Source organism: Globicephala melas, chromosome 10 (genome assembly GCF_963455315.2).
Source record: "Globicephala melas chromosome 10, mGloMel1.2, whole genome shotgun sequence".
NCBI classification, from domain to species: Eukaryota; Metazoa; Chordata; class Mammalia; order Artiodactyla; family Delphinidae; genus Globicephala; species Globicephala melas.
In genome coordinates, this window is record NC_083323.1 from 2,765,332 (window position 1) to 2,790,111 (window position 24,780).

The 24,780-nt window shown below is 48.6% G+C and overlaps 1 protein-coding gene across 4 annotated transcripts in view; it reads right to left on the bottom strand.

Moving 5' to 3' along the window:
• The window catches only part of TBC1D22A (TBC1 domain family member 22A), a 385,336-nt gene that overhangs the window by 30,289 nt on the left and 330,267 nt on the right, over nucleotides 1-24,780 (bottom strand). Inside the window, exons 13-14 of one of the 4 annotated variants that reach the window (XM_060306127.1) lie at nucleotides 17,894-18,000; nucleotides 10,250-10,271 (exon numbers count right to left, since the gene is read on the bottom strand). The exons of 1 other annotated variant lie outside the window; for it this stretch is intronic. In XM_060306127.1, the coding sequence (XP_060162110.1) occupies nucleotides 10,265-10,271; nucleotides 17,894-18,000 (114 nt within the window). In that variant the 3' untranslated portion in view covers nucleotides 10,250-10,264. Of the gene's footprint in view, nucleotides 1-108; nucleotides 421-10,249; nucleotides 10,272-17,893; nucleotides 18,001-24,780 lie in introns of those variants that run through there. 2 more of the 4 variants (XM_060306125.1, XM_060306128.2) reach the window with 2 other exon arrangements.

Sequence of the window (24,780 nt, forward strand, 5' to 3'; positions counted from 1 at the left end):
ATCCGAGCATCCCAGTGCGTGCACTCCTGGGGGGCGCATCTGTCGTGTTATTCTTGCTGCCTCTCGCCCACGGCATTTGCTTTCCTGGGGTGCTGGTGAAATCATCACAGTGAGGTAGTTCATACGCTCGTGGTCGCAGCGTCTGGCGGTCCGCAAGGCTTCCAGTCGGGTCACCGTCCTCCACAGGGGAGTCATTTTCTTCCTCTGGGAGCCTGGCTTTGCTGCTGACCTAGGACCTAGGTATCCCAGGTTGTCTGAGGAAGGACCAGGCTCAGCCCCCTGCCTTGCTGGGGACTCAGGAGTGGAGGCATGGGCCCCTGGGGACCCGTTTCCCACAGGCTCAGGGTCCCACTCACCCTCCATCAGCGCTCATGAGTCTTTTTTCTTCCACTTTTCTGCTTGGTGGTGTCTCCCATCTTCCTGAAATGCACCAAAAACTATGTCTACAGTGGAGTCCTGCTTCTAGTTGATGTAGAAAATAAAGACCATTACTCTACAGAAACAGCAAGAAAATACCACACAAACTACAGAATCATACTTGATAAGCCTTCATAGAGCTACAAACGCAAAAAAAACACCTCGAAATGAAGCAAATTTCAGAGAAAGACAAGGCCTTCGTAAGTGAGCGAACAGTAATGGCTGCCATCATATCTGGGGTAGTTACTAAGGCCGGGGCCTCACTCCTCTGCCTGCCATAGACCAAGACACTTGAGGCGCAAGGAGAAACCAGCCAACCCCTTTCAGCACCATGGGCTTATGTGACCGGAATTTTTTTCTTTTCCTTTTTTTTAAAAATTTTTATTGAATTACAATGTTGTCTTGGTTTCAGGTGTACAGCGAAGTGATTCAGTTATACATATATATTATACATATATAATTACATATACATATAAAATATATACATATATGCACACACATACATATTACACATTTATACACGTAATATATGTGTGTGATATGTGTACATATATAATACATATATGTGTACATACATATATAATATATTTTATATATATGTTCTTTTTTAGATGACAGGCTGGAATTTGAAAGAGACCCAAAGGTAAAAATAATCTCTATCACCTGATAATGCGAAGTTAGAGGCAGATGGAGGTGAGGTTGGAAAGCAGAGCAAGATCTTGAGTTTCATGGTGTTTAGATTCCAGGCCCTGCTGGGGGTGAGATGGTGTCTGATTTTATTCTCAAAAGAGTTGAAACCATGGTTGAACTAGAACTAATCAAAGCTGTAACTAGGACTTCCCTGGTGGCACAGTGGTTAAGAGTCCGCCTGCCGATGCAGGGGACACGGGTTTGTGCCCCGGTCCAGGAGGGTCCCCCATGCCACAGAGTGGCTGGGCCTGTGAGCCATGGCCGCTGGGCCTGCACCTCCGGAGCCTGTGCTCCGCAACGGGAGAGGCCACCTGGAACCCCCCAGGTCACCTAGGTGCAGAGTCCCCTGCAGGGAGAGCCTGTGAGGCCTCTGGGCCGCAGACTCTATGAGTGAGAGGCCCATGTACCGCAAAAAAAAAAAAAAAAAAGAATGCCCCTGCCAATGCCAGGGACATGGGTTTGATCCCTGGTCTGGGAAGATCCCACATGCCGTGGAGCAACGTAGCCCGTGTGCCACAACTACTGAGCCTGCACTCTAGAGCCCACCAGCCACAACTGCTGAAGCCCGAGCACCCTAGAGCCTGTGCACCACAACTACTGAGCCCATGCACTGCAACTACTGAAGACCACACATTCTAGGGCCCACGTGCCGCAACTAATGAGCCCACGTGCTGCAACTACTGAAGCCCGCGCACCTAGAGCCCGTGCTCCACAACGAGAAGTCACCATAATGAGAAGCCCAAGCACTGCAACAAAGAGTAGCCCCCACTCGCCACAACTAGAGAAAGCCCGCACACAGCAACAAAGACCCAATGCAGCCAAAATAAAAAACCTGTAGCTAATTCCCAATGAGCTAGTTCCTGATAAGACCACAGAGATCACTCCCTTCATGGAGGATGCAAGAGGAATTGGAGTTTGGGGCTGAGGGCAAAAAGAGATCCACATGGTCTCCTGGTACTTGCAGAAGGAGAGGGCCTGACCCCACCCTCAACGCATTTGAAACCAGAGAGGAACAAAAAGATATGAGAGGTGAGAGAGAGAGCCCCAGGTCAGTTGGACTCTTGGTTGAAAATGTGACCAATAATCAAGAGAAAAAACAGTTAGTAGAGGTAAATGCCCAGATGACCCAGATGTTGGAATTAGCACATGACAACTTTAAATTTTTACTGTAAGTTTGTTATATAATTTAGAGGAAAATATGAATTCAGAATGAATGAACAGAGATTATTGACTGTTTAAAGCAATGATATCATCATGCTATGGGGTTTATAACATGTAGAAATAAAATATATGACAATCATAGCACAAGAGGAAGGGGAGTTAAAGGGACTTACACTGCTGTAATGTCCTTAAAATTGTGCTTGAAGTGGTATAATATTAATGCAACGTAGGTTGTGATCATTTAAGGATTTATGTTGTATTACCCAGAACAGTCGCTTTAAAGGAAAGAGGTACTAAAAGGTCAAGACAGGACATACAATAGAATATTTTTAAATGCTCAGTGAATCCAAGAGAAAGCAGTAAAGAATCAGAGAACTGATGGCACACATAGAAAACAAACAGCAAGAAAGTAATGTAAACTCAACTTTATCAGTAACTTAATTAAATGTAAATGGAATAGACACTCCAATTAGAAAGCAGCATTGTCAGATGGTATAAAATTAGAATCAAGTCAAGTTACAGAACAATAAAATCATGTAAAAAGTTTGAACAAAGTATTAGCAAACCAAAACCTGTGTGTGTGCGTGTGTCATAAACAAGTGGGACTTATTCAAGGTGCAAGGTTGGTTTAACATTTAAAACTCCATGTAATTCACCAACTCAACAGAATAAAGGAGAAAAAAATATTATCATCTCAATAGATGCAGAGAAAGCATTTGAGAAGATTCAACACTTATTCCTGATTGAAAAGAAAACTCTCAGCAAAATGTAACAGAACAAACTTCCCCAATCTAATAAAAAGGCAAGATGTCCTACTTCACTGCTCTACTTGACATCATTGGGAAGGTCCTGGCTGGTGTAGGAAAGTAAGAAAAAGAAATGAAAGGCAAAAAAAATTGAACAGGATGAAGCAAAATTGTCCGTATGAGCCAACATGACTGTGTATATGGAAAGCCTAAGGAATCTATGACAAAACTACTAAAAGTAACAAGCAAATTTAGCAAAAATGTTAAGTCAATATACAAAAACTAATTTTATTTCTATATATTAGTAATGAACAATTGGAAAATGAAAAATTTAAATACCATTTATAATAGTATCAGACATATCAAATGCCTAAGAATTCATCTAATAAAAGATATGGAAGATCTCTACACGATAAGCTATAAAACATGTTGAGGGGAATTAATGTTTTCAAAACCTGAATAGGTTTGCCATACTCATTGATTAGAAAATGCAATTTTGTTAGGATAGCAGGTCTCCCTAAACTGGTCTATAGAGTCCATCCAATCCCAATAAAATCCCAGCAGGTCTTTTTACAGACATTGAAAAGGTAATTCTAAAATGAATCCAGAAATGTAAAAAGCCTAGAATATCCAATAAAATCTTTGAAAAAAACCCAATAAAGTTGGAGGACACTCTCTTTACCATAAAGCTACAATAATTAAGATTGTGTGATATTAGTGCAAAACAGACAAATAGATCAATGGAATGGAAGAGAGTCCAGAAACAGATCCACACATATATAGTCAACTGAGGCACCAGGGCAATTCAGCAGACCAAGGAGAGTCTTTTCAACACACAGTCGTGGAACTAGCTGACAATACGGAAAAAATAAACTTTGATCTCTCCCTCACCCCATACACGCACATTCATTCAAGATGCATCATTGACCAAAAGGTGGAAGGTAGAAATATGAATCTTCTAGAAGAAAGCATGAGAAAACATCCTCACTCTTTTGGAGTAGGCAAATATTTTTTAGAGAGGACACAGGAAGTAATCATAAAGAAATATATAAATTTAATGTCATCAAAATTTTAAACTTATGCTCATCAAAGACACTATTAAGTGAAAAACAATCCATGGATCAGGAAAAATATACATGATACACATTTCTGACAAAGAACTCATAAGTATCATATGTAAAGAGCTGCCATAAATCAATACAAAAAAGCAATCCAATTAAAAAGGGACAAACAACGTGAATGGGCAATTCACAAAAAGAAATGGGACTCATGGTCGATAAGTACAGGCAAAGTGCTCAAACTCATTGCCTTAAATCCACAATGAGATATAGTTTCTAACTCACTGGAAGGGTTAGGAAAGAAAGACTGACAGTGAGGCGCATTGGTGAGGATGTAGAGCCACTGGGACGCTCATACACCTCCGGGTGGGAACGTAAAATGGTCAAACCATTTTGGAAAGCTGTTTGACCGTGTATACTGAAATTAAGCATACTTTTACCACGTGACCCCACAATTCCACTCCTAGGAATATACCTAAGAGAATGTATATGGCCACCAAAAAAGAAATCATGATAATAGCTAGAAACTGGAAACATCGACAGGGGAGTGAACCACCTGCCCTCCGTCCACAGAGAGGGACTTACTCGGCAGTGAAAGGGGACAGCCCATGGCACCTGCAGCAGTGTGGGAGCAGCCCACAGACATTAGGGTGAGTGAAAGAGCCGGACACACCAGAACACAGACTGCGTGATTCCTTCCACGGGTGGCTCAGGGGCCTGAGAAACTGGCCGCGTGAAACAACTGGGCTGACTGCTCTATTGCATCACCCGCTCCTAGGGGTCTCCAGACAGGACGTGAATTCCCCAGCGGCATTGCTGGCTGCTTCCTTTCTCCATACATCCGGGACGGGGCGGGGGGTGGTCACTGGCTCACTGGGCTCTGGGCAGACGAGAGGAGGTGCATACGGACTCAGGACGAGCAATGACCACATCTGGTCATTCTTTTTTGTTTGTTTGTTTTTGCGGTACGCGGGCCTCTCACTGCTGTGGCCTCTCCCGTTGCGGAGCACAGGCTCCGGACGCACAGGCCCAGCGGCCATGGCTCACGGGCCCAGCCGCTCCGCGGCATGTGGGATCTTCCCGGACCGGGGCACGAACCCACGTCCCCTGCATCGGCAGGCGGACTCTCAACCACTGCGCCACCAGGGAAGCACCAGGGAGGAGTCCAGGGTGACGGGGAGGGGGGCAGGGCAGGCAGCCTGACACTCTCGAGGGGACAGAATGTGCCTCGGGCCACAAGGAGCTCCTGAATCTCAACTGCAGATTCGGCCCTCAGCTTCCTCGTGGCTAAAAAAGAGGGAAGGATGAGCAGGGACCGGAAGCTCACCATCCTTATGCCAATGACACATGCGTCCCCTCTGGCAGCTCCTTGCCTGGGACACGGACACGGGACCCCAAGAGTAGCCAAGGCAATGACCTCAGCCCCCTCTCAAAGGCCAGGGCACCACCTGCGCATCCTGCCTGACCCACGGCCCATTTAACTGCGTTCCATGACGAACCATGATGCCCGTGACCCGCTGGTCGCACTCCCTGTGACCTATGAGGCCTCTGCCCAGTGGGGTAAAAATCTGCCTTGGGCAGGAGCTGGGCTGGGGACTTGCTCCCCCCGTAAGGGCAGAGTCAGCTGCCCTCTGTCCAGCCCTGTGTGTCCTGCCAGGTCCCCTTGACTCTGGGACACTCCTGGGCCTGAGACTGTGATTAATTTTTTTCTTTAGAGAAAATAGATTTAAATTTAATTGCTGCTTGAAAGAGAAGGGGTGGGGTGAGGCAGCTGGGGAGGAGGGACTGGAACAGAAGGAGGAAAGCAAAGGCCTGATCAATTGTTTCCATTTAAAGAGGCTGCAGTAAAATGGCTGGAAGACAGAGTTATGTGCCTCCCGAAACTGTGGCAATAAATAAGGGAAATCACCCAGAACACACGGCACCAGCTGTTTAGGTGCACAGAGGAGCCAGGAAATATGAAGAATGGACACCCACAGCTGAAAACGATGGACAGGGCCAGCGGGGGGTGGAGGCGGGGGGCAGAGACCCTCAGGCAGGTGCCCGTCCCAGGGAGGAGCCAGGGTGCTTGGACAGTCTGAGGAGGGACCCCCCAGCCCCTCAGCCTGGGATGCCCTGGGGAGCAGAAAGTCCTTGGGGGGAAATTGCCCAGGCAGGGCACTGCAGTACGGACGCACCTCCCAGCCAACACTGATTCATTCAACTAACACCCATGAGCTCCCACAACCTGTACCTCATCCTCACGTAGCTCAGCTTTCTAGGTGAGGAACCCATGCTCAGGACAGGTGACTGGTCTACCCAAGATCACACTGCATCAGACCCCATGCCCTGCCTGGATGTCCTCCCTATGAGCCACTTGGTCCCTGAGTTCCTGGCAGAGGCCAGGTCAGGCTAAGCAGGATCCCAGCCCCCAGAGGATTAGGTTTGCAGAACAGCCCTCTCTTCCCCATCTGGGTCCAGGAGTGTTACACAAAAGGATGTCCCTCCGCATGGAAGCATGAGAGGTGGAAAAGAAGCATTCCCATCTGCCAGCTCGGAGCAGTGGCTAAATGGAAAGACCATCCATGGACAAGTCACCCGTGGAGCCTCAGTTTCCCCATCTGTGAAATGGGGACAATACAATCCCAAAGTTGAAAGTGGCCACGGAAGTCACCAAGCCCGAACCCTTACAACGTGATCATTAGGCTCTCCTTGCACACCTCTGAAGGCAGAAGCCCACAGTATCCCTGTGTGATCTCTTCATTCCCACCCCGGATCTGTGGGGGTAAAGGTCCCCTTTATACTGAGCCCAAAGCGCTCTGTCTTCCCCGGGAACCACTCAGAATGCATGTGGTTTGGAGCAGCTCTAAGCCTGCACCATCCTCCCTGCCTCTGCATCCCACCTTCCACACAACGCCTGGGTACCCAGCCTAGGCACGGATCAAGGGCAAACACTCTGCAGAACCACCAGTCACTTAGAATGATCCCACTTTCACCCTTGTCTGAGGGCTAACAATTTTTTCCAAAATGCCTTCTATCTCCAGCGTACACTGCTGGACCAGGACAATGCTGGTGCTGTCTAGCCTTAGTGGGCTGTGCAACATGGGGCAAGATGCATTAGCCACTCTGTGCCTCAGGGTCCCCACCTGAAAAGCAGGAATAAAAATATCCCCTCATAGGGCTTCTGTAAGGATTAAATGAGTTAATTTAGGTAGTGTTTACAGTAGTGGGCAGAAAATATTAGGCACAATATAAATGTTAATAGTCATCACCATCACCACTACCACCATCACCACCACCACCATCACCACCATCATCACCACCATCACCACCATCAACACCACCACCATCACCACCATCACCACCACCACCATCACCACCATCACCACCATCAACACCACCACCATCACCACCATCACCACCACCACCATCACCACCATCACCACCACCACCATCACCACCATCACCACCACCACCATCACCACCATCACCACCATCAACACCACCACCATCACCACCATCACCACCACCACCATCACCACCAACACCATCATCACCACCATCACCACCACCACCATCACCACCACCAACACCACCACCTCCATCATCACCATCACCACCATCATCACCACCATCACCACCATCATCACCACCAACACCATCATCACCACCATCATCATCACCACCACCACCACCACCATCACCACCACCAACACCACCACCATCACCATCACCACCATCATCACCACCATCACCACCATCATCACCACCAACACCATCATCACCACCATCACCACCACCATCACCATCACCACCATCATCACCACCATCACCACCATCATCACCACCAACACCATCATCACCACCAACACCATCATCACCACCATCATCATCACCACCATCATGATTATCATTACTTTGTTGTTGTTGTTACTATTTTTTTCACCCATCAAATGAGGTTGCAATAGGTACCCTGAAAGGGATCCTCCTCCTCTGGAATCGAGGGACTCTTTTGCTCTCAGTCTCTGTCACACACTTCCGCTGTCAAGCCACTGCTGCATCTCAGACTTATGTGAGGTCACTTGTCCCATTGGTGTAATTGACCTAAACAGCTTTAATGAACTCAGTGCCTTCCCATGTCGCCCTCAGGATGAAAACGGCAGCTCCATCTCTGCTCATCCCTGACACAATGGCCTTCTCTGGGCAAAGTGTCACTCAGAGGAGATTGGTGACACAGATCTCACTGGCAATATTCATTTAGGGCAGCCCAGCTCCACCTTCATGCCTATAAACCCAAGGTAATTGTTGATCTGCTCCATACCCACCCTGCTCACATAGGAAGGGAAACATCTGATGTTTCCATAGCAACCACCTGACCTATATGTTCACAGGCTTTGCCAGATGTGTCTTCCTAGTATGCTGAGGATTTGGGACTCTTACTGTCATGGCAGAACCCAGGCCCACGATCTCTCTCCTGGGCCGTCCTCCACACTGTCACCATCCCAGTGAGATTTATAAAAGGCGAATGTCATCAGATCACGCTGTGTTTAAAGACCTCAGAGCTTTCTACTGTCCACAAGATAAAGCCCAAACTACTCAGCCTGAAACCAGTGACCCCAGGATATGTCCCTTAACCCCAACCTCTCCAGCCTTGTCTTCTGCTACTCCCTGCCCCCCCCCTTCAGGTTCCTTCTGCCCTCCATGCCGACGGTATGTATGCACTCTGTTCCTTCTGAGTGGGCGGTCCCTTCCCCAGCCCCTTTGCTCACAGACCAGCATTCAATCATCTCTTAAGGCCCAGCTTTCACAATTCACCTCTTCCAGGAAGCCCTCCTGATTCCCCAGCAGACATGCCCTTCATTGGACCCCCACTACCCTGACCACATTTGTCAATATGTCTGTTTACAGATGGGCCTTCACCAAGTAGGCTCTGAAAGACTCAAGGGTGAGAACCCCAGCAGAACTATCTCTGAGTCCTGGGGCCTCACACAGAAGGATGCTCAGGAAGTGTTTCATAAATAAATGACTGGATGGACGGATGGATGGTGGATGGGTGGATAGGTGGATGGACGGATGATGGGTGAATAGATTTATGTTACCAGAAGCAAGGATAAGCGTGTGTTCCGCTGGTTCCCTGGGCAATCAAGACTGCCTCCGACTGAGGCAGAGTGGGGCTGGAGCTAAGTCACAGGGCTGCTTCAGGACCCCCTTCAGGATTCATGGATGGCTTGATGGATGGGTGGATGTATAGGTGAATATTTTTAAACCCAATTTGAAAATGTTTTCTCCTTTAGGAAAGACCTTATGCCCATCTATTTACTTATGACCCAGATGAATATGTTCGATCTTCTATATCTTTGTTTTATGCTTTTTTTTTTTTTTGGTTTTATGCTTATTTCTTTAAAAAAAAAATTCTGTGTGTTGATATGGTCATTTGGGGCTTTCATTCTTTTTTTTTGCGGTACCCGGGCCTCTCACTGTTGTGGCCTTTCCCGTTGCCGAGCACAGGCTCCGGACGCGCAGGCTCAGCGGCCATGGCTCACGGGCCCAGCCGCTCCGCGGCATGTGGGATCCTCCCGGACCGGGGCACAAACCCGTGTCCCCTGCATCGGCAGGCGGACTCTCAACCACTGCGCCACCAGGGAAGCCCCAGAGGGGCTTTCATTCTTCACCAGTGATTTTGAAAGGATCAATCCTGTTTTTAATTCTATAAGACTTTGCCTTTATGTTGTTAGAATTATTCTTTAGTCTCCGAGTCTCTGAGGTCAAAGATAGGAATGAACCTTTATCTTTGACTCCTTCTTTTTAAGAAAAAAGTAGTGCAGGCACTCCGTTACGGGTCCCCTGCGCTAGGGCCCAAGCCCGGGAGGCAGCTGGGAGGAAGGGCTGCCGTGGTTCTGAAACCCAGCGCTTCGGGCCCATTGGTCTCTGTGCTTCCTCATCGGTCTCTGAATGTGCCTGCGGTGGAGCCTCGTGGGTCACCTCTGGCCCTGGCTCCGAGCAGCCCCCGTGGGTCTGTGGACCAGAGAGCTGTCGTTGTCGTGTCCTTGCAGAGGCTGACATCCGGCACGTGTGCCGAAGTTCTGGGTCGCTGAACTCTGCTATGGCAACCGTGCAGTTTGAGTGAAAATGCACGCTGAGAATTGAAGGCTGTTTTGCTCACTGCTAAAGCAAGAGAAATCCCACGCTGGCCGTCACGTGTGGGCAGGGTGCTCAGATCCTGTAAAGGGAAGACGGTTCTCTGAAAGAAAAAACATTCCAACGCCCGAGGGGGAGCAGCCCTGTCTGTGTGCCTGTCCCTCCCTAGCGGTGTGCCAAACTAGCAGCGTGGGATTCCAGCCCCAGAGGTGTGCCTCCCAGGCCCTGCTCTCTTGGATGCCCCAGGGCTTATCCCTTGGGGTCCCTTTGTCCCCTCTACTGCCTCCCACGAGGCCCAGGACCCCTCGCCCCCTGTTCTGATCCGCCCAGCAGGCCCCACGGCCTTGCCCTGAGCTGAATGGGGCCCACTCCCCAGGCGTGCTCCACCCTGCCTGCCTCAACTGCGGTGTTTCCTCGGCCTGGAATGTTCTCCCCCTCCTCCCCGGCCTCTGCGGATCCTACACATCCTTCTAAGCAGATGCGCGGAGATGCCAAGCACAGGCCTCCGAGGGAGACCACCGAGCCAAAGCCCCAGCTTTGCCCTTTCCTGCCGGGGGAATCGGGAGCAAATTCCCGAGTGCCCTGGAGCTTCAATTCCTTGGCGCTGCAAAGAGGAGGGAGCATCCCCTTACAAGAGGCCAAGAGGGCTGCTGAATTAGGGCACCGTGGCTGGGCGTTGGTGCTTCAGATTATGATGGCCCCGCCCCCTCTGGTGGGAGGGTCCAGAGCCCCTGCAGCCACCCAGAAAGCGCCAGTCAGCGGGAAGCTGAGATCTCCGCAGGCCTGCAGAAGGAAGGAGGAGGCGGCCCGAGGACCGAGCTGGGGGAAGGCCCACGGCTCGGGTGGAGGACGGAGGCCACCGAGCTCCACGGTTGCGGAGTGAGAGGAGGAACCCAGAGCTGTTGATGTCTCCCAAACCAGGGGGAGGGGCTCAAAGTGGAGCTTGTTCCAAGTCTTCTGGCAGTGCAGAAAGCCTGAGTAGTGAGAGGGCTCTGGGGAAGACACAAATTTGGAGATGGGGGGGCCACCGGAGACCTTAGGAGGAGCAGTGGATGGTGGGCATAGAAGGCAGACCACCAGGGCTCTGGAACCTTCAAAGCCATTGGGCCCAAGTTCCCACTGGACCATGAGCCTCCTCCACAGTATCCCAGCCTCCTGTTGTCCTTGATTACCTCCAATGATGGGCAACTCACTCCTCCTAAGGACAACTGCCTTATTGTTGGACAATGCTAACCAGTTCTTAGAAGAATTTTCCTTTTCCCTTAACTCAAATCTGTTTCTCTTTCTTGTTTTGTTTTACAAAAATATTTTAATTTTTGGGAAAATTTTCCAAATTAAAAAAAAAATTTTCAAGATTGCCTTCTTTAGAATTTAATAATATTCTATTTTAAAATTAAAATTTATTTATAAGTTTTTCTTATATTTAATGATGAATTTTTGGCTTAAGGAAGAGGAGGGGATTCACTTTCTCAGACCCCGTTTTTACCATCCATGTTGAAAAATGCTGAAAATGATGAATGAGAAGAAACTGGGTGAAAGTATAAGTAAGAAACAAAAACTTGGTGAAAGCTATTTCCTCTTCTGTATAAATGTTTACTGTGTCTTATGCAACAGAACACTTTCACATAGTATTACGGTATCGGCAAAGCTGCAGCATCAGCATGAGGCCAGGCATTCAGAGTGTAAAGAAAAAAAGGGACGGCATGTTTTAAACGTAAGTGTGATGAGAGCTTTAAAAGCCAAAATTGTGCATTACAATTTCTCAAAGTAAAATTAAGAAGCCACTGAGGCATCTTACGGAGCTACCATTTCACTAGCTGGAGACATGGGCATCATGGGGAGACTAATAGCGCCATGCAGAGTTAGCGGCACTGGGCGGAAAGTCAGCCCTCCACTGCCCAGCACCACGGTGAAGTCGTCGTGTAAATATTTAACTGCAAACATGGAGACTGAGTTAACAGTTCGTCAGCAGAGGTGAACTCTGCCCTGCATACAGAAATATCCGCGGACGCAGATACGCTATCCACGTGCATTGGTCCCGTATCAGCACCACCTTGCACCTAAGATCTTCTCTTCTGGGCCTTCTCAGCACCAAACACGAGTGGGAGGAAATCTTCACACTGCAGAAGAACTTTGTGAAGCTTATCATTTATTCTGGAACAACTGGGTTGACATTTGCACTGATGGTGTAAAATCAGTGGCAGGCAAGGCTGGCACGACCCTCGGCACAGTTGAGGCACTGACACCAACTGTACCAGCAGCTACGGTATTATTTACTGCCATGTGTTTGCAGGGGAAGAAATGTCCCTGAAGAGCAGCAAAACAAATTTAATTTTATTAGGTTCCAATGCTTGGAGGCACATACTCCCAACCTTCTATGTGCTATGGTCTGAATGTTTGTTTTTCCCCGATATGCGTATGTTGAAATCCTAATCCCCCAAAGTGATAGTATTAGGAGGTGGGGATCTTTGGGACGCGTTTAGGTCATGAGGGTGGAGCCCTTATGAATGAGATTAGTGTCCTTATAAAAGAGAACCCCCCAGAGCTCCCTCGCCCCTCCCACCCACGAGGACACAGTGAGAAGATGCCGTCTATGAACCAGGCGGAGAGCATTCACCAAAGAACACAACCCAGTTAGTGCCCCGATCTCAAACCTTCAGTCTCCAGGTTGTGAGAAATAAATTGCTGTTGTTCATAAGCCACCCATCTAGGGCATTTTGTTACAGCAGCCCAAATGATGGGAGATGGTCTTGACAAAACGGGAAGTATTCAAAAAGCAGTTCAGCTATGTACTGAGCACTGCTGTCACCTTCAGGAAAAGTTCTCGCACAAACATGTGAGTTATGAGCTGAACCAGTTCCTTTTGCATGGAATGCAATTTTTACTTAAGAGAACACTGACAAAATATGGTTATCCAGATACGGGTGGTTGTCAGGTATTTTCTTTGTTCAAAAATGAAGGAAGCCTGTCATTCAAGGAAAACAACTGACAGTAGTTGTTGCCAATGATAAAATTTTGGGTGTGTGAAAATTATAATGTTGGAAAACTTGTGACCAACGTCATGAAATCATAGCTTCTTAATACTTTTAAAGATTTTTCTGATGAGGTCAGTGGTGATCTTAACAAATTAGATTCTTTTCATTGAGGTAAGAAAAACTCATAACATAAAGTTTACCATCTTAACAAATGTTAAGTGTACACTACAATGGCAGTGAGCACAGACATATTATTCTGAAATAGATCTCCAGAAATTTCCCATCTTGCAAATCTGAAACTTCTATAGCGATTAAATAACATCTCCCCTTCCCCCACCCAGCCCCTGATAACATCTATTCTATTTTGTTTCTATGAATTTGACTACTTTCAATATTTCATAGTAGTGGAATCATATAGTATGTGTCTTTTTGTGACTGACTTATTTCACTTAGCATGATGTCTTCAAGATTCATCCATGTTGTAATATGTGACAGAATTTCCTTCATTTGCGGGGATGAAAATACTCCACCATATGTGTAGACCACACTTTGTTTACCCATTCATCCATCAATGGAAATTTAGGTTGCTTCCACCTCTTGGCTATTGTGAATAGTGCTGCTATGAACATGGGTGTGCAAATATCTCTTTGAAACCTGCTTACAACTTTTTTGGGTATATACCCAGAAGTGGAATTGCTGGATTGTATGATAGTTTTATTTTTAATATTTTTTAGGAACTCCATTCTGTTTTCCATAGTGAGTTCACCATTTTACAGTCCCACCAACAGTACACAAGGGTTCTAATTTCTCTGCATTCCCACCAATACTTTTTTTCCTGCTGTTGTAATTTTTTTAATAGTAGCCATCCTAATGGGTGTGAGCTGGTATCTCACGGTGGTTTTGCTTTGCATTTGTCTGATGATTAATGATACTGTGCATGTTTTCTTATGCTTGTTCACATTTGTATGTCATCTTTGTAGAAATGTCTATGCAAGTTCTCTGCCTATTTTTAAAACTGGATGATCTGACTTCCGTTGTTTTTGTTGAGTTGTAGGAGTTGTTTATATATTCCAGATATTAACCCCTTATCAGACATATGATCTGCAACTATTTTCTCTCATCCCATAGGCTCCTTTTTTACTTTGTTGATTTTGTCCTTTGACGTACAAAAGTGTTTGTTCGATATAGTTCCATTTGTCTAGTTTTGCTTTTGTTGCCTGTGCTTTTGACATCATCTCCAAGAAATCATTGCCAAGTTCCATGTCATACAACTTTTCCCCTGTGTCTTCTTCTAGGAATTTTGTACTTGTAGGTCATATGTCTAGGTCTTTAATCCATTCTGAGTTAATTTTTGTGCTTGTTGTAAGATAAGGGTCTATCTTCATCCTTTTGCATGTGGACATTCAGTTTTCTCGGCATTATTTGTTGAAGAGACTTTCTGTTCCCACTTGAGTGGTCTTGCCACCCTTGTTGAAGATCACTTGACCATATACACAAGGGTTTATTTTCCAGGCTCTCTGTTCTTTTACATTGGTCTATTTGTCTGTCATTATGCCAGTACCACACTGTTTCGATTACTGTAGCATTGTAATATGTTTGGAAATCAGGAAGTGTGAGTCCTCCAACTTTGTTCTTTTTATTCAAAATTACTTTTGGCTATTTGGATTTAGATTCCATATGAATTGTAAGATTTTTTTTCTACTTCTACAAAAAATAAGTCATTGGGATTTTGATAGGGATTGTGTTTAATTTGTAGATTGCTTTAGGTAGTATTGACATCTGAACAATAGTCTTCTAATCCATGAACATGGCTCTCTTTCCGTTTATAAATGCATCTTCTTTAAGCAGTGTTTTGTAGTTTTCGGTGTGCAAGTCTTTCACCTCCTTGGTTAGGTTTAACAAGTGTGATTTTTTGATAATGTATAACGTAATGTGTCAACATTTGGAATATTTGCATAACTCAGGTCATTTTCCAAATGACACAGTGCATGATGTTACAAAATCATAAAGGGCTAAATGATCCAGTCAAAATGCAAAATAGACATGTAGGGTTTAACGTAACAGAGTAAAAAAAGGTCACTGATATGGTCTCAGATTCCACAATACAACCAACCTTTAAAGAACCACCACTTGCCAAAGAAGAATATCCACAATTATCTGAAAAGACTGTCAAAACATCCCTCCCTTTTCTAATTACATATCTGTGTTAAGCCAGGTTTTCTTCAAAATGCAAAGCAAACAATCTATTATCACAGACTGAATGCAGAAGCAGATGTGAGAATCCATCTGTCTTCCTAAGTCAAACACAAAAGAGATTTGCAAAAATGTAAAATAATGCTATTCTTCTTACTAATTTTTTCTTTGTTTTAGAAATACAGTTATATTTCATTAAAATAATGTTATTTATGTTAACATGCAATGTGTTTATCATTGTGATTTTTAAGTGAAATAATTCAAATTTTCCAGTTTTTTGTTTTTAATACGGTATCAATAGATATTACCCACATAAACAAAAGCTCTTTGGGGTCCTTGATGGTTTTTAAGAGTGTAAAGGAACTGCTGATGTAAAGCAAATGGAGAATGATTATGAATAGTCTATAAATGCACTGTTAAAAATCATAACTATCACTGAATTATACACTTAAAAACGGTTAATGGTTCACTTTATGTTATGTCAATTTTACCTCAACAAAAAAGAAATGTAGGGCTTCCCTGGTGGCGCAGTGATTGAGAGTCCGCCTGCCGATGCAGGGGACATGGGTTCGTGCCCCGGTCTGGGAAGATCCCACATGCCACGGAGCGACTGGGCCCGTGAGCCATGGCCGCTGAGCCTGCGCGTCCGGAGCCTGTGCTCCGCAACGGGAGAGGCCACGACGGTGAGAGGCCCGCGTACCGCAAAAAAAAAAAAAAAAAAAAAAAGAAATGTAACCGCTCAGACAAAACATACGCATACAAAATTATCAAAAGTAATAGGGACACAGAAAAAAATATGATAAGATAGACTATATAGTACAAGATATTTAAGGTTTGGGACTTTTCTGGTGGCGCAGTGGTTAAGAATCCACCTGCCAATGCAGGGGACATGGGTTCGAGCCCTGGTCCCGGAAGATCCCACATGACACGGAGCAACTAAGCCCACGCACCGCAACTACTGAGCCTGTGCTCTAGAGCCCGCGAGCTACAACTACTGAGCCCACAAGCCACAACCACTGAAGCCCGCGCACCTAGAGCCCATGCTCCGCAACAGGAGAAGCCACTGCAGTGAGAAGCCCGCAACGAAGAGTAGCCCCCGCTTGCCGCAACTAGAGAAAGCCTGCGCGCAGCAACGAAGACCCAACGCAGCCAAAAATAAAACAAATAAATAAATATATATATATATATATAAAGAATAATCAACAAGAGCTCCTGAGAAGGCGAGGCGAGCCGGGGTGGGACCCACCTGGGATCCCCCCACCCACGCCCAGTGCAAGGGAAGAAACCTCAGGCAACTGAACAAAACAACTATTGATGCCGACAAACGGCCCAACCGCGGGGGCTCAGCTCAAGTCAGGATGCTTTCAGAATAGGAGCCTATCAGAACACACGCCAGTCACATGGATGGTCCAATAAGGAGGCACTTCTGCCTTCCCCACCCCGGGCCCACAGAGGTCCCGGAAGGCAGTCGTTCAAAGCCTGTCAAGTCTCTTGGAAAACCAGGGCCTCTCCAGAGGGACCAGCGTTCCACACGACGCCTCACAGGGACGTGCCGGAGGCATTCCCATTAACGACAGGTGCAAACCAAGGAAGCTACGTTCGCACCATTGTTTTGCCGTTTTCTGAAGTTTTAGCGGATGCTTCAAAGCGTAACACAGACCTAATAGGTATAATGACTAGAAAGGAAGCAGTAACCGTTTCGAGTTTTACCAAGGATACCCAGAAAACCCAAGAGAAGTGATTTTCAAAGAGGAGCATAAACAACCTATAATGAATGACAGTTTAGCAAACTGGCCAGATTCTAAATGAATTTTATTTCTATGTTTTGGCCGCACTGTGTAGCATGCAGCGTCTTAGCTCCCCGACCAGGGATCAAACCCGAGCCCCCCACATCGTGGAAGCACAGAGTCCTAACCACTGGACTGCCAGGGAAGTCCCGAAATAAATATTTTCAAATCTCTCATTTTCCTACAGAGTAGCAATGACGAGTGAGTGTCCATCATGGGAAAGAAAGATTCCACTCAAAATAGCAACAGATTAAAACAAAAAAAGTAACACCTAGAAACAGCTGCAATAAAAAATATTCAGCAGCGGTGTGAAAAGAAAACTGTAAGTTCTACTGAGAAAATAATTCCATCAGTATATGGAGGGGGGCATGCCATGCTGCTGGAAAATCTGAACATTGTAAATACGTCGGTTCTCCCCAGATATTTCAAATATGTGGCCCAATCCCAGCTGAAGTCCTGATTAAACAACAACAACACTCAGCAACATTGTTCTGAAGTAGATCCTGAAATACTCTCAGATCACAGTGAAAGTTTTCACATAAAGGTTTTCCCACTGATTAGACAGTATTTTCCAGAGTGTTTTAAGTGGGCAGGTATGAATTTTATAAACAGATAAACACACAACAATGCAAACATTTCCCAAAGGCCAAAACCATTTTCAAACTATGCCCTTAGCTCAGAAGACTGGTATCTGTCTCTCTGTCATTGTCGAAATTGTTACCTGAGTGATTCATGATCCCCTTACATACCTGCTGCGTGGCAGGTGGCAGGGCGGGAAGTTGGCAGCCCAGTTCCTCTCAGAGAAGCCGAGGGGCCGCATCTCTACGGGCTGATCTGACCACCAGCTGGGAGGACTCTGTGTGTGAGGAATATTTTAGGCTCACTACTGATCTGAGTACGAAGTACTGGAAGGTTCCACTGATGTTGTTTCGTTTTGCCTGTTTTCTGAGTTCTGCCTTCAACTTGGAGGCGATGGATGGATGGAGCAGAGGATGCCTCGTAGGGGTGACATGGCCCGTCACCCAGTCCCCGAGTCCTTCTTGAAATCCTGCCCAATAGCCTTCCCGTCAGGAAGGAAAACCACAGGTTGGAAAGAAATGGTAGCAAAACAAGGAGGAAGAGGGGGAGGGGGGGGAGGAGGGGGAGGGGAGGGGGAGGGAGGTCCCCTCTCCCTGAGCTTTTTCTTGACAAAACGTTGTTTTTTTTAAACAAACAAACAAACCTTTACTTTGAGAATATATCCTTTCTGCCCATCTGTCCTTTGGTGAGCAGCCCAAAGCTGGCTTCTTGTCACTATGGAAACTAACTTTCTGACTGTGCTGGGCCCCCCTGCACGGTCACCCCGCACACCTGCGCGGGAGGCACGGGGCTTTTCCCCAGGTACGCAGCGAGTGTCTCTTGCCAAGGAAACCTCAAAAGGGGCTTCAGGACATTGATCGTGACGTTTTGTAAACTTTTACCATGTGGGAGAATGTGTACTGCATGACTTTAAACATTGTGGAGAAATTGGAGAAATTGTTTCCTTTGTTTTCTGGTCTAAATGTGTCCATCTGGTGGCATCCCACCTTCATTAGGACACAACATACCCACAGGCCAAGGGGAAGCAAATCCAGGGTTCAAAATCCTCCCCCTCACCTCTTCTGACTCCTTGTCACCTCTGATTAGGTCTTCCTGGGGCCACAGAGGAGCTGCCACCCAGGGCTGATGGGACAGGCTGCCTCCTCTTCCCCCTCCCCCTCCCCCTCCCTCTCCCCTCCTCATCCTCCCCTCCCCCTTCCTCCCCTCCCTCCCCCCTCCCCCTCCTTTTCCCCTCCCTCTCCCCTCCCCCCCTCCCCTCCCCGTCCCCCTCCCCTCCCCCTCCCTCTCTCCCTCCTCCTCTTCCTCCTTGTTTTGCTACAATTGCTTTCTTTTCAACCTGTGGTTCTCCGTTTTTCAGGAGTCTTTTTAAACCTCTTGTCCATTTCATCGACTTAACATAATTTAAATATCAGACAGCATATTCCATCTGTAACCCACCTGCACTGTAGCACTTCAAAGTGCAGCCCCCGTCACCGCTTCTGGGGCCTCTCCTCCCCTCCAGACCTGTGCCTGTGACGTGTGACTTGGGCCATCCAGAGTCATTTCACACCAGGAAAGCTTACCCAACGTGACTGAACCCTGTAAATGTTTTCCCTGCTTCCCTCCAGGGCAGTCCTGTGCTTCCCCTGGGGCGGGGGTGGCACCTGGAACAGAGACCCTGCCTGGCCTGGGGAGCAGGGGAGAAATGAGAGGCAGTTCCTGCTGTTGGTTTAGTGGGGACACCCAAGCTCCCCCCCAGTTAGGGGAGGCAGATGGAGGGACCCAGGCGGTGAGTGTGTCCAGGCCCGGGGAAGGGTGGGTGGTGGGCGGGACCCTTGGGCAGGACCCTCCCCTCCCCTTTCTCCTGCAGCCTCCCCACCCCTGTTAGGCCTTCCCTGCCCTGGTCTCCCCGCCCCCCCTTCTTCCCCCAGAGCAGCCTCCCACCCTCCCTCCTGGGCTGCCCCTCCAGAGCCCGAGGGATCTTCCTGAAAGGCACAGTGGCCCTGGCCCCACCCCCCAGGATGGGGCCCTCAGGGCAGTGGTGGAGGTGTCTCTGGAGCCTGGGTGCCCGTGTGGGACCCCTTCTCAGCCAGGGCAGGCGTCCCTGTGGTGTCCGGGTTCAGGGGCACAGTGACAGGGAGGGACAGGCCACGAGGAGGCCTGGCGGCCGGTTCCTCCCCAGACACTCAGTCCCTGGGTGGGGCTGCCTGGCCCAAGGGTCCAGGGTGACCTGGTGGGGTGCCCCCCCACCCTCCATGGGGAGACCCAGATCAGCAGGGCAGTGGGAGCCTTGCTCTTGGCAGAAACTCAAGGACGTTGCAACTTGCGTTTAGTTACTTTCTAGTTCTTCTCACGGGCCTTTCTAGACAATTCCCTTGCCCCCCTTCCCTTGAGATCTGGTCTTATTCTTCTGGCGATAACACGGCAGCTTTAAAATACGTCCACCAAGTTCTTAGATTTCTCCCGTTTGAAAGATGGAGACTAATCTCCCTCGAGTGTGGCTGGACTTGGAGACTTCCTTTTGATGAGTGGGATACGGCAGAGAGACGGCGGTGACCTCAGAGGTTTGCTTCCCCCATCCTCGCTCTGGGTCACTCCCTCTGGGGAAGTCAGCTCCCCCTGGCGGGGCCCACGTGGTGAGGCACTCAGGCCTCCCGCCAACAGCCCTCTTGGAAGCGGATCCCCAGCCCCGTGGGGGCCTTCAGGCGGCAGCATCCCCAACCCGCATCTTGACAGCAGCTTCCCACCCGGGACACCCAAAGCCAGAACTGCCCGGCCAAGGTGCTCCTGACCCACAGACACGGTGAAATGATAAACATCTGTTACATCTTTCTAAATCCACTCTTTTTTTTTTTTTTTAGCTTCTTTTCCCATTACAGAGTACTGAGTAGAGCTCCCTGTGCTGTAAGTAGGTCCTTATTAGTTGTCTATTTTACATACAGTAGTGTGTATATATCAGTCCCGATCTCCCAATGTATCCCTCTCCTCACACCGTATCCCCTGGTGACCATAAGTTAGTTTTCTACATCTGTGACTCGACTTCTGTTTTGTAAATAAGTTCATTTGTACCCTTTTTTTTAGATTCCACACATAAACAATATCATGATTATTTGTCTTACTGTGTCTGACTTACTTCGCTCAATCTCTAGGTCCATCCATGTTGCTGCAAATGGCATTATTTCGTTCTTTTTCATGGCTGAGTAGTATTCCATTGCATATATGTGCCACATCTTCTTTATCCGCTCCTCTGTCGACGGACAGTTAGGTTGCTTCCATGTCTTAGCTGGTGTGAATGGTGTGTTATGTCTTAAGGTGCTAAATTTGGGGATAATTTGCTGCAAGCAGGGGATGACAAATATAAATAACAAGAGCTGAGAATTCTTGTTAAGCATTTACGATGTGCCAGGCACTGGGCTAAACTCCGTTTCCTGGTTTAATCTTCCCAACGGCCCCCCAAGGGAGCAGATACTTTCATGATCATCTTTTCCGGCTGAAGCAATGGAGGCACAGAGGTTGAGAAACCAGCCCCAACCCCGTCACACAGCCGGCGGCGGTGGGGGTGGCATTGGAACCCAGGTCTGTCCTATTCCTTACTTGAAACCAACTCGTGATCAATCCCGTTTTTCATTATTTTTACTTATTTATCTATTGGCCGTGACGCACAGCTTGCAGGATCTTAGTGCCCCGACCAGGTATCGAACCTGTGCCCCCTGCCGTGGAAGCGCCGAGTCCTAACCACTGGACCGCCAGGGAAGTCCCCCCATCTTTCATTACTGACGTCTTAATTCTATGCCCGGTCCCTCCCACTCCTGGCCTTCCTCGGGACACAGGTCTGCCCTCCACTGCCCAGGGGGCTGGTGGGTCACCTCTGCAGAAGGCATCTGAGACGGGCCCACGGTGGGTGCTGCCCTCCCAGGGCACAGGCTGCCTCGGAAGGGAAACCGTCCCAGGTCTGTTGGGCCGTGGTCACCTTGCCCAGCCTGGCTGGGCCTCAGTGTTACCCCCCCTGAGATGGGAATGAGAATCAGCGCTGAGTCTTCTCCACTGGGAAGCTCCGGAAACCAGAGGAAACAATGGGGCTGGTGGCCAACGGGTAGGGGGCACCAGGCTCTCCCGGCTGGAGGGTCTGAGCTTCTGGCCCCCGTCTTCACCCTCCAGGTAGACTCATCCCCAGGTGGGTGTCCCCACGGCACAGGAGAAGCAGACGGCAGCCTGATAATAAGCTGGCAGCTCATAACTGTCAGATCGTCTTGGAAACAAAAGGCCACGAGGTCTCCCTGGAAGGGGATGATCCCACGTCGAGGGAAACGAACAGAGTGGGCGGATCCAGCGCCCTCGCAGCCCGCAGCCCCTCTCTGCTTCAGCCTTCGCTCCAGCCTGTTTGGGGCCCAGCCACTGTCTCGTGAAAGTTTCAGAGCTTCAGTATGTATCAGCAAAGCCGCCGCTTCGATTTGCTCCGTGTGATCTGATGTATTTATCGCGGTGCTTTTCAGATGCCTGCTCGCTCCATCTCCAGATATTTTCCCCTGGAGGCCCCAGTAAATGAATCAGACACTTCCTGATCTAGCCCTCCCCCTGCCGACGGCCTGGCTGCCTGGCATCCTCAGGGTGAGATGTTCAAGGCGACAGATTTTTCCTCCTGGAGAGGAGGTGTCTGTGGAGGGGCCGGGGGTACCCGGGAGGGCCGCTGCTGGGCTCTGGGGGCGGGGTCTGGGGGTGGCAGGGACCCTCTCCGCCGGATTCATCCTGCACTCTCATCCTGACATGGTCCTCACGTGTTCAGTTCATGCAGGGAGAGGGTTACAGTGGGCCCCCTGTGTGTTCTGGAACTCTCTGGAGCATGAGGGCAGAGGGGAAGGTGGCAGGGAGTCACAAAGCAGGGGGATAGAGGACAAGAGGTAGACACCAGAACTGGGGGGAAAGGTTCTGGGGCGGGGAGGCTGGGCTGCCTGGGAGCCTGGGGTGGATGTCCCATTTGGGGATAGTGGCCATGCCCCCTGGGCCACCCCCTCCCCTTCCACACCTGCCAGTTCCGGTGGTGATCTCCAGCCCCCTCCCCCCGGGGTGACTGCCCTCAGAGCCCACTAACAGGAGAACTGAGACAATAAAATGGTCGTTGCTTTAAGTCACCAAGTTTAAGGTTTGTTTATGCAACAGCAGGTAAGCAAAGTCTAGGAGCCACAGGGGGGACCCTGGGAAGGGGCGTCCCAGGCAGAGGGAACAGCAGGTGCAAAGGGGTTAGATAAGAACCTAGGGGTAAGACAGGAATAAAGACACAGACCTACTGGAGAACGGACTTGAGGATACGGGGAGGGGGAAGCGTAAGCTGGGACAAAGCGAGAGAGAGGCATGGACATATATACACTACCAAGCGTAAGGTAGATAGCTAGTGGGAAGCAGCCGCATAGCACAGGGAGATCAGCTCGGTGCTTTGTGACCACCTAGAGGGGTGGGATAGGGAGGGTGGGAGGGAGGGGATATGGGGACATATGTATATGTATAGCTGATTCACTTTGTTATAAAGCAGAAACTAACACACCATTGTAAAGCAATTATACTCCAATAAAGATGTAAAAAAACAAAACAAAACAAAAAAGAATCACCACAGCCTCCAAACAGAGCCTGACTCTATTCCCTCCCCTCCAGGGACTTCTCCAGGAGTTCCCAAAAGAGCAGTGAGGAGACATCCCTCCACGTGGGAGACACACTGTGCTTTGCTGGTGTAAAGGCCAAGGTTTTCAAATATGCATGTGTCCACGTCGACTTGGGTGCCCGAGGGTCTGGGGCATTAATTTAAAGCCACGTGATTACTGACAAGTCTGAGCTGGGTGTGTCTCTCTCCTGTGGACCTGCAGACGTGGGAATGGCTGTTCTGCTCACTGTTGCACCCTGGTCCCCAGCTGGGGCTGCTGGTGCTGCTTCTGGCTCTGCGCCGAGGAGCTGGATGCCAGGTGGCACTCGAGGCCCCTCCCAGCACCTGCCCCATCCTGCCGCTGCTGCCCGGGAACCTGAATGCCCAAATTCCTGGACCTGATTTCCAACCAGCGTCCTAGTGGGTGGAGCTTTCACGGGAGTGAAGGGGGGCGGTGTGAGGGTGAAGAGGCTTGTGCCCGGCAGCCCAGGGGTGGACAGTGGTGGTCGCTCGTGGGCTTGCGTGCCCTAGCACCACCCCTCTTCTAGGAGGCGAATCCCCTCCTTGACCTCTTTGTGCGTCTGGATCAGCCCTGGAAACACCTGATCTTGCCCTGGGGCCCCAGCTGGTTGATTTTGGAGTGGGCGCTTGACCTGAGCTCTGCCAATGAGAGTCTTCTCGAGAGGTCTGGGAGCTGGAACTGAGAAGATGAACTTGACATTTCGTGGAGTGCCTATGGAGGAAGATGCAAAGTGCGGGTCGTCAGTGCTGTGTTCTGCCCTCGTGGGCCTGAGCAGCTGAGGAGCCCAGCTGCTCATAAGGAAGGATGCTGGTGCAGAGGGAAGGATGCTGGCGCAGAGGGAAGGATGCTGGTGCAGAGGGAAGGATGCTGGTGCAGAGGGAAGGATGCTGGTGCAGAGCGAAGGATGCTGGTGCAGAGGGAAGGATGCCGGTGCAGAGGGAAGGATGCCGGCGCAGAGGGAAGGATGCTGGTGCAGAGGTGAGAAGATGTGAAGGGTGGAGACACACATCTGGATTTCCAGCTCCTTCTGTTCTGAGCTCCAAACTGCGTCTTCTCCTTGGGTCCTATGAGACATCCCAGAGTCCTCACAATATATTCATGGTTTTTAAGCTGGGTTGAGTTGGGTTTCTGTTCCATGCAACCCAAAGAGTCCTCATCAATAAAATATCAACACACACATTTCTATCAACTCTAAGAGTTAATCCGTATCCATCAATTACCACTTGAATGTGACAAGACATTTGGCACGATTTTATTGCAGTCATTCAGAATTTTAGTTCCAGAATGTTATTAATTTTCTTTCACATTATGCCAGTTACTTTGGAACGTTATGTCCCATCTATTTGGGGAATTATTTTCTAACAATGGCATTAAATCTCATTTTCTCAGTAATTATTTGGACATAACTTACGTTTTGTCTGTTT